This window comes from Aethalodelphis obliquidens, unplaced genomic scaffold, assembly GCF_003676395.1.
Source record: "Aethalodelphis obliquidens isolate GAN/ISIS:26980383/991018 unplaced genomic scaffold, ASM367639v1 scaffold8, whole genome shotgun sequence".
Classification (NCBI taxonomy): Eukaryota; Metazoa; Chordata; class Mammalia; order Artiodactyla; family Delphinidae; genus Aethalodelphis; species Aethalodelphis obliquidens.
The window spans coordinates 3,051,084-3,066,060 of record NW_020837952.1 but is presented as its reverse complement, the minus strand read 5'-3'; the positions used below and the strand labels follow the sequence as shown (position 1 = coordinate 3,066,060).

Here is a 14,977-nt window from a genome sequence, read left to right as displayed (position 1 = left end):
GTGTGTGTGTGTGTGTGTGTGTGTGTATGGCTGTGTTGCGTCTTCATTGCTGTGTGCAGGCCCTCTCTAGCTGTGGTGAGCAGGGGCTCTAGGTACACGGGCCTCAGCAGTTGTATCCATGGCCTCAGTAGTTGTGGCTCGTGGGCTCCAGAGCACAGGCTCAACAGCCGTGGCACATGGGCTTAGTTGCCCCACGGCACGCGGGATCCTCCGGACCAGGGATCGAACCTGTGTTCCCCACATTGGCAGGCAGACTCTCAACCACTGCACCATGAGGGAAGTCCCCCAATTAGCATTTTAAGTGTAAAACCCAAACCTTAAATTATTCGAGCCCTTCAGGTTTCAACTTCTATTTCACAGCATATCCGTAGATGTGAGGGCGCAGGAGCTCCCAGGACAGGGGGGCCTGTAAGTGCTGCAGCTTCAGCTTGGAGAAGCGGGCCCACTCCAGGGCCTTCCAGCTCTCTCTGGTCAGGTTGCATCCATCAAACAGAAGGTACCAGACAGGAGTCAGGACCTGTTGCCAGAAGTAATTCCAGGTTGAAGGCTTAGCTGCTACATGCTCCATGAAATAAAAAGCTCCTCCCTGAGAAAGAAAAGAAAAGAAAAAAAAAAACACATCAAGGATTTTAGTTTGGGGGGAAAAATTTATAAGATGATTTTTTAAAAATTAATTAATTTTTTTATGGCTGCACTGGGTCTTTGTTGCTGTGCGCAGGCTTCCTCTAGTTGCGGTGAGCGGGGGCTACTCTTTGTTGTGGTGCAGGGGCTTCTCATTGCGGTGGCTTCCTTTGTTGCGGAGCATGGGCTCTAGGCGCATGGGCTTCGATAGTTGTGGCTCACGGGCTTTAGAGCACAGGCTCAGTAGTGGTGGCGCATGGGCTTACTTGCTCTGAGGCATGTGGGATCTTCCCGGACCAGGGCTCAAACTCGTGTCCCCTGCATTGGCAGGCAGATTCTTAACCACTGGACCACCAGGGAAGTCCTATAAGATGATTAAATGTCAGATTTCAGTGGCCCCAAAGGCCAACTTCATGAGAAGACATGGAGAAATTCAAACTTACTACGATACTATTCTGGTTAATAGTGTCATCTTCTGTCAGATTTTATACAGAGTTGCCAATCTATATTTTCTGTTCATAAAGGTAATACATAATAATAGTTAGAATTTGAAGCAGTTACTGCATGCAAGACCCTGTCTGTAAGGCCTATCACATGTTAACTCAATCCTTACAATGCACTTATTTGGTAAGCATTATTATTATCATTCCTATGTTCTACAGATGAGGAAACAGAGTCACATAGAAAATAAACAACTTGCCCAAGGTCATACAGCTTACAAATGTCAGAATCAGGTTTTTACCTTGGGTGGTCCGGCTCCAGAGGCTGGCAATACTGTCTCACCAATATTATTTTAGAAAATTCAGAAAATACAGAAAAGTTTAAAAAGAAAAACAGTCAATCATCTTTCATCACCTCGAGACAACTACTGTTAAGATTTTGTGGAAGATGGTGGAGTAGAAGGACATGCACTCATTCCTTCTCGTGAGAGCACCGGAATCCCAACTAACAGTCATCGACAGGAAGACACTGGAATGCACCAAAAAAGATACCCCACATCCAAAGACAAAGGAGACGCTGCAGTGAGATGGTAGGAGGGGTGCAATCAGAATAAAAGCAAATCCCATAACCACTGGGTACGGGTGACTCACAAACTGAAGAACACTTATACCACAGAAGTCCACCCACTGGAGTGAAGATTCTGAGCCCCACGTCAGGCTTCCCAGCCTGGGGTGTCCGGCAATGGGAGGAGGAATTTCCAGAGAATCAGACTTTGAAGGCTAGTGGGATTTGATTGCAGAACTTCGACAGGACTGGGGGAAACAGATTCCACTCTTGGAGGGCACACACAAAGTAGTATGCACATCAGGACCCAGGGGGAAGGAGCAGTGACCCCATAGGAGACTGAACCAGACCTACCTGCTAGTGTTGGAGGGTCTCCTGCAGAGGCAGGGGGTGGCTGTGGCTCACCACGGGGACAAGGACACTGGCAGCAGAAGTTCTGGGAAGTACTACTTGGCATGAGCCACCCCCCGCCCCACAGTCTGCCATTAGCCCCACCAAAGAGCCTGTAGCCTCCAGTGCTGGGTTGCCTCAGTCCAAACAACCAACAGGGAGGGAACTCAGCCCCACCCATCAGCAGACAAGCAGATTAAAGTTTTACTGAGCTCTGCCCACCAGAGCAACACCCAGCTCTACCCACCACCAGTCCCTCCCATCAGGAAGCTTGCACAAGCCTCTGAGATAGACTTATCCACCAGAGGGCAGACAGCAGAAGCAAGAAGAACTACAGTCCTGCAGTCTCTGGAACAGAAACCACATTCAAAGAAAGATAGACAAGATGAAAAGGCAGAGGGCTATGTCCCAGATGAAGGAACAAGATAAAACCCCAGTAAAACAACTAAGTGAAGTGGAGATAGGCAACTTTCCAGAAAAAGAATTCAGAATAACGATAGTGAAGATGATCCAGGACCTCGGAAAAAGAATGGAGGCAAAGATCGAGAAGATGCAAGAAATGTTTATCAAAGACCTAGAAGAATTAAAGAACAAACACCTAGAAGAATTAAAGAACAAACAAACAGAGATGAACAATACAATAACTGAAATGAAAAATACCCTAGAGGAATCAATAGCAGAATAACTGAGGGAGAAGAACGGATAAGTGACATGGAAGACAGAGTGGTGGAATTCACTGCCACAGAACAGATTAAAGAAAAAAGAATGAAAAGAAATGAAGACAGCCTAAGAGACCTCTGGGACAGTATTAAATGCACCAATATTCACATTACAGGGGTCCCAGAAGGAGAAGAGAGAGAGAAAGGACCCAAGAAAATATTTGAAGAGATTATAGTCAAAAACTTCCCTAACATGGAAAAGAAATAGTAACCCAAGTCCAGGAAGTGCAGAGAGTCCCAGGCAGGATAAACCCAAGGAGAAACACGCCAAGACACATAGTAATCAAATTGACAAGAATTAAGGACAAAGAAAAATTATTAAAAGCAACAAGGGAAAAACAACGAATAACATACAAGGGAACTCCCATAAGATTAACGGCTGATTTCTCAAAAACTCTACAAGCCAGAAGGGAGTGGCATGATATACTTAAAGTGATGAAAGGGAAGAACCTATAACCAAGATTACTCTACCCAGCAAGGATCTCATTCGGATTCGACGGAGAAATCAAAAGCTTTACAGACAAGCAAAAGCTAAGAGAATTCAGCACCACCAAACCAGCTCTACAACAAATGCTAGAGGAACTTTTCTACATGGGAAACACAAGAGAAGAAAAGGACCTGCAAAAACAAACCCAAAATAATTAAGAAAATGGTAATAGGAACATACATATCAATAATTACCTTAAATGTGAATGGATTAAATGCTCCAACCAAAAGACACAGACTTGCTGAATGGATACAAAAACAAGACCCATATATATGCTGTCTACAAGAGACCCACTTCAGGACACATACAGACTGAAAGTGAGGGGATGGAAAAATATATTCCATGTAAAAGGAAATCAAAAGAAAGCTGGAGTAGCAATACTCATATCAGATAAAATAGACTTTAAGATAAAGACTGTTACAAGAGATAAGGAAGGACACTACATAATGATCAAGGGATCAATCCAAGAAGAAGATACAACAATTATAAATATATATGCACCCAACATAGGAGCACCTCAATACGTAAGGCAAATGCTAACAGCTATAAAAGAGGAAATCAACAGGAAAACACAATAATAGTGGGGGCCTTTAACACCTCATTTACATCAATGGACAGATCATCCAGACAGAAAATTAGCAAGGAAGCACAAGCTTTAATTGACAATAGACCAGATAGATTTAATTGATATTTATAGGACATTCCATCCAAAAACAGCAGATTACACTTTCTTCTCAAGTGCACACGGAACATTCTCCAGGATAGATCACATCTTGGGTCACAAATCAAGCCTTGGTAAATTTAAGAAAACTGAAATCATATCAAGCGTCTTTTCAAAGCACAACACTATGAGATTAGAAATAAATTACAGGGAAAAAACGTAAAAAACACAAACACATGGAGACTAAACAGTACATTACTAAATAACCAACAGATCACTGAAGAAATCAAAGAGGAAACCAAAAAATACCTAGAGAAAAATGACAATGAAAACACGATGATCCCAAACCTATGGGATGCAGCAAAAGCAGTTCTAAGAGGGAAGTTTATAGCAATACAATCCTACCTCAAGAAACAAGAAAAACCTCAAATAGTCTAACTTTACACCTAAAGGAACTAGAGAAAGAAGAACAAACAAAACCCAAAGTTAGTAGAAGGAAACAAATCATAAAGATCAGAGAAGAAATAAATGAAATAGAAACAAAGAAAACAATAGCAAAGACCAATACAACTAAAAGCTTATTCTTTGAGAAGATAAACAAAATTGATAAACCTTTAGCCAGACTCATCAAGAAAAAGAGGGAGAGGACTCAAATCAATAAAATTAGAAATGAAAAAGGAGAAGTTACAACGGACACTGCAGAAATACAAAGCATCCTAAGAGACTACTACAAGCAACTCTATGCCAATAAAATGGATAACCTGGAAGAAATAGACAAATTCTTACAAAGGTATAACCCTCCAAGACTGAACCAGGAAGAAATAGAAAGTACGAACAGACCAATCACAAGTAATGAAATTGAAACTGTGATTAAAAGTCTTCCAGCAAACAAAAGTCCAGGACTAGATGGCTTCACAGGTGAATTCTATCAAATATTTAGAGAAGAGCTAACACCCATCCTTCTCAAACTCTTCCAAAAAGTTGTAGCGGAACACTCCCAGACTCATTCTACGAGGCCACCATCACCCTGATACCAAAACCAGACAAAGATACTACAAAAAGAGAAAATTACAGACCAATATTACTGATGAATATAGATGCAAAAATCCTCAACAAAATACTAGCAAAGAGAATCCAACAACACATTAAAAGGATCATACACCATGATCAAGTGGGATTTATCCCAGGGATGCAAGGATTCTTCAATATATGCAAATCAATAAATGTGACACACCACATTAACAAATTGAAGAATAAAAACCATATGATCATGTAAATAGATGCAGAAAAAGCTTTTGACAAAATTCAACACCGATTATGATAGAGACTCTCCAGAAAGTGGGCATAGAGGGAACCTACCTCAACATAACAGAGGCCATATACCCACAGCAAACATCATTCTCAATGGTGAAAAACTGCAAGCATTTCCTCTAAGATCAGGAACAAGACAAGGATGTCCACTCTTGCCACTATTATTCAACATAGTGGCAAGGAACTCCTAGCCATGGCAATCAGAGACGAAAAAGAAATAAAAGGAATATAAATTTGAAAAGAAGTAAAACTGTCACTGCAGATGACATGATGCTATACATAGAGAATCCTAAAGATGCCACCAGAAAACTACTAGAGCTAATCAGTGCATTTGGAAAAGTTGCAGGATACAAAATTAATGCACAGAAATCTCTTGAATTCCTATACACTAACAACAAAAAAATCAGAAAGACAGATTAAGGAAACAATCCCATTTACCATTGCAACAAAAAGAATAAAATACATAGGAATAAACCTACCTAAGGAGGTAAAAAACCTGCACTCAGAAGACTGTAAGACACTGACGAAAGAAATGAAAGATGACACAAACAGATGGAGAGATATACCATGTTCTTGGCTTGGAAGAATCAATATTTTGAAAATGACTATACTACCCAAAGCAATATACAGATTCAATGCAATGCCTATCAAATTACCAATGGCACTTTTTACAGAGCTAAAACAAAAAATCTTAAAATTTGTATGGAGACACAAAAGACCCTGAATAGCCAAAGCAATCTTGAGGGAAAAAACCGGAGCTGGAGGAATCAGACTCCCTGACTTCAGACTATACTACAAAGCTGCAGTAATCGAGACAATATGGCACTGGCACAAAAACAGAAATATAGATCAATGGACAGAATAGAAAGCTCAGAGAGAAACCCATGCACCTATGGTCAACTAATCTATGACAAAGGAGGCAAGAATATACAATGGAGAAAAGACAGTCTCTTCAGTAAGTGGTGCTTGGAAGACTGGGCAGCCACATGTAAAAGAATTAAATTAGAATACTCCCTAACACCATACACAAAAATAAACTCAAAATGGATTAAAGCCCTAAATATAAGACCGGACACTATAAAACTCTTAGAGGAAAACGTAGGAAGAACACTCTTTGACATAAATCACAGCAAGATCTTTTTTGACCCACCTCCTAGAGTAATGGAAATAAAAACAAAAATAAACAAATGGGACCTAATGAAACTTAAAAGCTTTTGCACAGCAAAGGAAACTATAAACAAGACGAAAAGACAACCCTCAGAATGGGAGAAAATATTTGCAAATGAATCAACAGACAAAGGATTAATCTCCAAAATATATAAACAGCACATGCAGCTCAATATTAAAAACACAAACAACCCAATCAAAAAATGGGCAGAAGACCTAAATAGACATTTCTCCAAAGATGACATACAGATGGCCAAGGAGCACATGAAAAGCTGCTCAACATCACTAATTAGTAGAGAAATGCAAATCAAAACTACAATGAGGTATCATCTCATGCTGGTTAGAATGGGCATCATCAGAAAATCTACAAACAAAAAATGCTGAAGAGGGTATGGAGAAAAGGGAACCCTCTTGCACTGTTGGTGGGAATGTAAATTGATACAGCCACTATGGAGAACAGTATGGAGGTTCCTTAAAAAGCTAAAAATAGAATTACCATATCACCCAGCAGTTCCACTACTGGGCATATACCCAGAGAAAACCATAATTCAAAAAGACACATGCACCCCAATGTTCGTTGCAGTACTGTTTACAATAGCCAGGTCATGGAAGCAACCTAAATGCCCATCGACAGACGAATGGTTAAAGAAGATGTGGTTCATATATACAATGGAATATTACCCAGCCATAGAAAGGAATGAAATTGGGTCATTTGTGGAGACGTGGATGGAGCTAGAGACTGTCATACAGAGTGAAGTAAGTCAGAAAGAGAAAAACAAATATTGTATATTAACGCATTTATGTGGAATCTAGAAAAGTGGTACAGATGAACCGGTTTGCAAGGCAGAAATAGAGACACAGATGTAGAGAACAAACGTATGGACACCAAGGGGGGAAAGTGGGGGTGGGGGTGGTAGGATGAACTGGGAGATTGGGATTGACATATATACACTAGTATGTATACAATAGATAACTAATAAGAACCTGCTGTGTAAAAAAATAAAAAGCAAAAAAGCAAAAAAAAACAAAATAAAATTTTGTATATACATTTATATATTTTTTTCTAAAACTAGGATTGGAATATACATTCTGTTTTATAATCTGTTTTATTTTATTTATGTATTTGAGTATTATTCTAAAAGATGGTTTAAAAAACCTTTATGCAATATTTCACACCACTGAAGTTACCATCTCTTTTTTTTTTTTTTTTTTGCGGTACGCGGGCCTCTCACTGTTGTGGCCTTTCCCGTTGCGGAGCACAGGCTTCAGACGTGCAGGCTCAGCGGCCATGGCTCACGGGCCCAGCCGCTCCACGGCACGCGGGATCCTCCTGGACCGGGGCACGAACCCGTGTCCCCTCATCGGCAGGCGGACTCTCAACCACTGCGCCACCAGGGAAGCCCTACCATCTCTTATTTAACCATTCTCATTTAGGCTATTTCCAATTTTACATTGTTATAAATACTGTTACAGTGAACATCCTTATCCATAAATCTTTGTGACCATCTATAATTATTTCCAAATAAATAACTTGCTAAAAAGTGGAATTGCTGAATCAAACGTCTGTGCCTTTTTAAAGCTTTTGGTACAGGTTGTCAAATTGCCCTTTGGAAAAGTTGTAGCAGTTTGCATTCATGCTAGCAATAGATGTGAATGCCCATTTCCAATAAACTCTCATCAGTACTTTTTTCTCCTATATCTTTGTCAATTTGATGTGTAATATGGTATTTTTGATAACCTGCATAGCTTTAATATTCGTAATCGTAACATCTTTTACTAAACCTTATTGATTATTTGGATTTCTTGTTTTCTGATTTGTCTGTTAATGTCCATCCATTATCAGTTTTCTTCTTTTTTCTTTTCTTTATTTATTTGGTTGTGCTGGGTCTTAGTTGTGGCAGGTGAGCTCCTTAGTTGTGGCTCGCCGGCTCCTTAACTGTGGCATGCTCACTCTTAGTTGCGGCATGCATGTGGGATCTAGTTCCCTGACCAGGGATTGAACCTGTGCCCCCTGCGTTGCGAGTCTTAACCACTGTGCCACAGGGCAAGTCCCCACTATCGGTTTTCTAATAGGCCATTGGTTTTTTTCTTACTGATTAGTAAGGGCTTTTAGTATAATTAGACTACATAGACTACAGACGTTTTCCCTTGTTTGTTGTTTGCCTTTTAATTACAATTTTTTAAACTTCCCCTTTTATTAAAAAAAAAATCTTTAAATTCATCTGAGTATTGTTCTTAGGCTCTGCTTTGCAAACCTGTGGGTGTCTGAATCCATACCTAGTACTGCCTGGGACTAAATAACCATGTCTTATACTTTTTTTTTTTTTTAGTTCATTAGTTCATGTCTTTTATTAACCAATATACAATAACCTGTCTTCTGGTTTGTTGAAACAATAGGTCAGACAACATTTGTCACAATAGTGTTTGTCAAAGTGGCTGGCCATAAAAACTCCACACCACATTTATCTGAAGGGCACTCCCGATGAAGGTGACTGCTTTTGCCATTCTGATCCGCCTTACAGTATTTCAGGACAGCCAGCTTAACCTTTCTCTCTCTCTCTCTCTTTTTTTTCTTTTGGCCATGTGGCTTGTGGGATCTTAGTTTCCCAACCAGGGATCGAACCTGGGCCCTCCGCAGTGAGAGTGCAGAGTCCTAACCACTGGACCGCCAGGGAATTCCCAACCCTCTTTCTCTTATGCTTGTTCTTCTTGGGAGTGGTGTAAGACTTCTTCCTTTTCTTAGTACCAGCACGAAGTCTCAACAGAAGATGAAAAGTAGACTCCTTTTGAATGTTGTAGTCAGACAAAGTACGTCCATCTTCCAGTTGCTTGCCAGCAAAGGTTAGTCTTCACTGGTCAGAAGGAATTACTTCCTTATCTTGGATCTTGGCCTTTACATTTTCTATTGTATCTGAGGGTTCGACCTCGAGAGTGGTGGTCTTCCCTGTCCGGATCTTCATAAAAATCTGCATCCTGGTGGCGGCACCACCACAGATGGTGGATCCAAAAAGCCTATGTCTTATACTTTTGTGCCATTGTCACAGGATGTAAACGATAGGATTTATTTTATTAAAATACTGAATCATCTAAAAGTGTTACTAAATTCATGGTTATATTTTGTCATTAGGTATTTTATTTGGTCAGTGGATGCTGTGTGTAAATTACTGTCATATAGGAGTTAGTAACTGCTGCTTTCATCTAGGACGGTCCTATACTTATGGGTCAAGTCTGGACACAGTAGAGGCTACACATTATTAAGGAGTCTTCAGAAGTTTTCTACTTATCTATCTCTGGGGTGAAGGGGGAAACGGACCAATGATTACCTCCCAGACCCAGGGTGACCGTCCCACTCCTTAGCCTCTTCTAGCCTCCCTAGTGTTGGCTATCCCAGGCAGGGTTTAGAGATGGAGTTCCTCCAAATCTATGGGTAAGTGTAAGACCTGTGTTCAGGAATGGAAAACTTGACATTTCCTGATTGAAATATTTTTTTTCCATAGAAGAGGACAGGAGAGAAGAGGTGATCCAGGCCTGGGGAGGTTGCTGATGCCCTCTGGGTTACACAGGTTAAGCTAGAGATGCCTGTTACCCACTCAGGTGACTGTCGAGTAGACAGCTGGGTATGAAGATCTGGGGTTAGAAGAGAGATCTGAGCTTGATACTTAGATTTGGAAGCCATTTGTGTATGCACGGTAATTGAAAACATTGGGGGTACATGAGATTGCACAGGGCGTGTATATAAGTGAAATGAGAGCTAAAAAAGAAACTCCAGCGTTTAGGGGATGGGCAGAGGAAGAAAAGCCAGCAAAAGTGGTAGAAATGTTGAAGTCAGATAAAAAGCCCCAGTGACAAGCACTGTGGTACAGTGATAAGAATATTTGCATTAAAGTCAGACATAGTGGCTGTGTAACTTGAGGCAAGTTTCTTAACTCCTCTGGGTCTGTTTCCCCAGTCCAACATGAAGGCAATACCTGCTTTAAAGGACTGTTTCCTACATGAGAATGTAGGAAAGCTCTTGGTTCTGTTCAGCAGAGAATGGGTGCTTCGGAGGAGCTAAGGAAGACCACCAAGAATATGATCCCCTAAGGGCACTCTCAGGGCTTAAACCAGAGATGACCGTTACTTGCTTTGCAGAGGTGTTGTGAGATTAGTAACACTGTAAGCAAAACCTCTAACTGTGCCCAGTCTTAGGACACAAGAACCCAGGATTTGAGTATCAGAATCAGACTTTTTTCAGTTACTACTTTGACGTTGGCCTATCCTTGAGCCAAAGACAGAATTACAGTTGGCCCTCAGTATCCACAAGTTCTGCATCCTTGGATTCAACCAAATGCAGATCAAAAATGTTTGGAAAAAATCCAGAAAGTTCCAAAAAAGCAAAACTTGAATTTGCCACATGCTGGCACCTGTTTACATAGCATTTACATCGTATTAGGTATTATAAGTAATCTAGAGATGATTTAAGGCATATGGGAGGATGTGCATAAGTTATATGCAGGTACTGCACCATTTTATATAAGGGACTTAAGCTTCTGTAGATTTTGGTATCTGTGGAGGGGACAGGGAGGGACCCCGAGGAAACTGAGGGATGACTGTATATTAATTGCCTCTAAACACTATCTTCAAGTCCTTTTCTTCCTGAGGAACTTCCTCTGTTAGAAAATAAAACTGGGGATTACAGAACATCCATTTCCTCTAGTATAGTAAATTCAAATGTTAAGAAACCCATACTTGAGACTCCCCTGGTGGCACAGAGGTTAAGAATCCGCCTGACAATGCAGGGGACATGGGTTCGAGTTCTGGTCTGGGAAGATCCCACATGCCGCGGAGCAACTAAGCCCGAGTGCCACAACTACTGAGCTTGTGCTCTAGAGCCTGTGAGCCACAACTGCTGAGCCCGCATGCCACAACTACCAAAGCCCACGCGCCTAGAGTCTGTGCTCCGCAACAAGAGGAGCCGCCCCAATGAGAAGCCTTCACGCTGCAACTAGAGAAAGCCTGCGCACAGCAACAAAGACCCAACGCAGCCAAAAATTAACAATAAATAAATTAATTTAAAAAAGATATCCATACTTTATGTTCACCTATGTTTAGAATAAAACTATTTTAAACTAGTTTTTAAACAAACAATAAAGGTAATATGTGAAAATTACATATAGGTATAAAGAATTTCAAACTATACAGAGAGGTATAATATGAAAAGTAATTCCTTCCCCTCATCCAATTCCCTTCCCAAGAGGTAACCACTGTTAATAGTTTCTTGTGTATCATTCCCATTAACATAAATACTTATATAGGTATATTCTCCCACACACACACAAATGGACTTATACTGTATATAATATTCTATGCTTTCATTGCTTTTTAATTTAACACTGTCTCTTGAGGAGATAGTTTTTTCATATCAACATAGGTAACTCTTCCTTTTAACAGCTGCACAGAAATCCTTTATACGATGCGACAATTTACTCAACAGCCTCCTACCTCCTATTGCTGGATGTTTAGGTTATTTACAATTTGTGGTATTACAAATACTGTAATGAATATTTTCGCATATGAATGAGTTTTTGCACATTTGTGCAGTATAGCTATAGGATAAATTCCTGTTGGATGAAGGAGGAAGTGTCCTTGAAAATTTGATATTATCAAATTGCCCTCCAAAGAGGGCACTTCTTCCAACTGGGGTAATCCAGTCCCCCAGACTCACCCCAACACCATATTGAACTTAAAAGTCTCTGACAGTGTTAGGTAAAAATAGTATCTTGCTTTAATTTCTTCTTAATTGAAGTATAGTTGATTTATAATATTATATTAGTTTCAGGTGTATAACAGTGATTCAGAATTTTTATAGATTATACTTCATTTAAAGTTATTACAAAATAATGGCTATATTTCCCTGTGCTGTAGAATATATCCTTGTTGCTTATTTATTTTATACATAGTAGTTTGTATCTCTTAATCCCACATCACTACCTTGCCCCTCCCCACTTTCCTCTCCCCTCTGGTAACCACTAGTTTGTTCTCTATATCTGTGAGTCTATTTCTGTTTGTTATATACATTCATTTGTTATATTTTTAAGATTCCACGTATAAGTGATATCTTGCTTAAATTTGTTCTTTTATTGCAAGACAACATTTATATCATATATTGGCTATTTTTATTTATATTTCTGTTCCTGTGCTTTGCTTACTTTTCTCTTTTTTAAAAAACTGATTTAAGAATTCTATTGATCTTGATTTGTAATGTCTTTTATTTTTTTATTAAAATTTTTTTTTATATTAATTTATTTAGTTTTGGCTGCCCTGGGTCTTTGTAGCTGCACGCAGGCTTTCTCTAGTTGCTGCGAGCGGGGGATACTCTTCGTTGCAGTGCAAGGGATTCTCATTGCAGTGGCTTCTCTTGTTGCAGAGCATGGGCTCTAGGCGCACGGGCTTCCGTAGTTGTGGCACGTGGGCTCAATAGTTGCGGGTTGCGGGCTCTAGAGCGCAGGCTCAGTAGTTGTGGCACACGGGCTTAGTCGCTCCGTGGCATGTGGGATCTTCCCGGACCAGGGATCAAACCCATGTCCTGCTTTGGCAGGCAGATTCTTAACCACTGGACCACCAGGGAAGTCCTGTAATGTCTTTTAATATGAAGTTAACGCATTATCTATCATCCTTGGCAAATACTTTTTACAAACTTTTTTGTACTTTAAGTTTTTTTACACTCCTTTTTTTTCTCTGCAGGAGTTCTAAAATTTTACATATTCATGTATTATCAATCTTTTCCTATATAGCTTCTTTTCCACTCTAAGATTTTTTTAAAAATTCGGCAGTGTCTTCTCTAGTAGTTGTACTTTTTATGTTAGGGTGTTTGATCTACCTGAAATTGATAGGGCTGCCCTTGGTGATAGTGGTTACTACTAACCAGCCCTCACACCCTGTACTCACCGGCCTCAGCACCCTGCACACTTCCTGGAGGATCCGCTCCTGGTTCTTCACGGAGCACAGGACCAGTGTGCAGACCACCACATCCATGGAGTCGTCGGCCACCTGGTGCAGGTCCTCCCCGGCAGCCACCAGGAAGGGCTCAAACTGCAGGTGTCGGTTCTCAGCAATGCTCTTGATCAAGAACTTCTCAAAGTTGGGGTTGGGATCAATACAGGTCACCCGGCATCCAGGCGGGTAGAACTTGAAGTTGGGCCCTGTGCCGCAGCCCAGCTCCAGCAGGGAGAGCTTCCCGGAGGGGCCTGCGAACTCCTGTAGATTGCTGAAGAGCTCCTGCTTCTTGCTCGCCATCCGTTCGTTGTACATCACAGTAAACCTTGCCAAGAAGTAGGGGAGCGATTTTTTGCATATCCAGTTCCACAGGCCCAGGAAGTCCAGCAGGTACACGGGAAATGCCAGGATGCAGACGGCCAGCCGGAGGATAAAAATGGTCAGCGCCATCACTCAGAAGAGAAGAAAACAGATCAGCAGTTAGAGGCCTGACTCCTTTAATTGCAGGAAGTAGGTTTCTGGCCACATTCCAGAGCCAATCAGCTGCAGAGGAAAGAGCTGGTTGTGCTGGAGAGACGCAGCTGCAGTAAAATCTCGGGCGAGAGGCCCATTTCACCCAGTTAATAGATGTTTGCCAAAAGTTGCCTCATAGCTTACTTTTCATGAGGTAAAATGAGAAGGTTCTCAGCTTTTCCTTAGAAGGAAGGCTGATTACAACCCATTATTACAAATCTATTCCTGCTTGGAGACTACTGCAAGTTTCCTGCTGAAGTTTTAAATGCACAGCATACTTACAGCCTGTCTGGTTCTCCAGTGACCTCTGCTAAGAAAACAGAATCCGTGGGTGGAGCCTGGTTAAACCACACCAGAAAGCCACTGCCAAAGCCCATTTATTACGTGACCCCTCCTACTTCCCTTCCATCCGCCCTCATGTTTTTTTAAACAAATTTTTTTTTCTGCTGATTTTATTTATTTTTTGTCTCTTGTGGATGCCTTTTTTTTGGCTGCATTGGGTCTTTGTTGCTGCATGTGGGTTTCTCATTCCAGTGACTTCTCTTGTTGCAGAGCACGGGCTCTAGGCGCGTGGGCTTCAGTAGTTGTGGCACACGGGTTCAGTAGTTGTTATAGCAGCCTATATTTTGAAAAGCATTTCCCTCACCCCCTTTTTTTCTTCAGTCTCTGTAGGCAGTATTTTCGTTTTCTCCTGGGGTGTTTACATTTCAAAGACATTCACAACTTCAGGGACAGAGAAAGAATGACGTTTTTCTCCTAGGAGTTTTGGGGTGTATTTCTCTATTATCAGAAGTCTAGGGTGACTACTATTTAGATTTTTTCTTTGTATTAGGGGTTGGGCAACATGAGGCACTCTGTTTCAATCACCACAACATCTTCCCCTTTGCTCTCCTCACTTTCCCAGGGATTCTACCTCTTAGCATCCTAATCAGGCTTTCTCACAAGTACTTGGACCTTAATCTGCAGTAGCTTGTGCCCTCCTAGCTTTGCAAAATGGCACATGAAGGTCTCCAACTTATTATTCTGCTCTTGTACCTTGTCTGCCAGCCCCGAAGCTAGCAGAGTAGTGGACAACTGCATGTTCTTCTCTAACTTCAGCTCTTCTTCCAACTGTCTAACTCAAGCTTC

At 41.0% G+C, this 14,977-nt stretch overlaps 1 protein-coding gene, 1 non-coding gene and 1 pseudogene across 3 annotated transcripts; all 3 read right to left on the bottom strand.

Moving 5' to 3' along the window:
• Positions 1-334: 334 nt before the first annotated feature.
• On the bottom strand, positions 335-14,119 carry TMT1A (thiol methyltransferase 1A). The gene is made up of 2 exons (XM_027106274.1): positions 13,289-14,119; positions 335-586 (listed from the first exon to the last, which is right to left on the bottom strand). The coding sequence occupies exons 1-2, from the start codon at positions 13,784-13,786 to the stop codon at positions 350-352; spliced, it is 735 nt and encodes a 244-aa protein (XP_026962075.1). The 5' UTR covers positions 13,787-14,119; the 3' UTR covers positions 335-349.
• Positions 8,314-10,736, bottom strand: LOC113620443 (ubiquitin-40S ribosomal protein S27a-like; annotated as a pseudogene). The gene is made up of 2 exons (XR_003432770.1): positions 9,046-10,736; positions 8,314-8,906 (listed from the first exon to the last, which is right to left on the bottom strand). The product of XR_003432770.1 is annotated as a ubiquitin-40S ribosomal protein S27a-like (transcript).
• TRNAE-CUC (transfer RNA glutamic acid (anticodon CUC)) lies at positions 8,964-9,036 on the bottom strand. Its single transcript has one exon. It is a non-coding gene; the product is annotated as a tRNA-Glu (tRNA).
• Positions 14,120-14,977: the final 858 nt, after the last annotated feature.

Excerpts from the sequence above, each read along its gene's own strand:
- TMT1A (XM_027106274.1), bottom strand. The coding sequence starts at position 13,786 with ATGGCGCTGACCATTTTTATCCTCCGGCTGGCCGTCTGCATCCTGGCA. Across the intron at positions 587-13,288 it reads TGTGCAGGGTGCTGAGGCCG|GGAGGAGCTTTTTATTTCAT; the intron begins GTGAGTACAGGG and ends TTTCTTTCTCAG.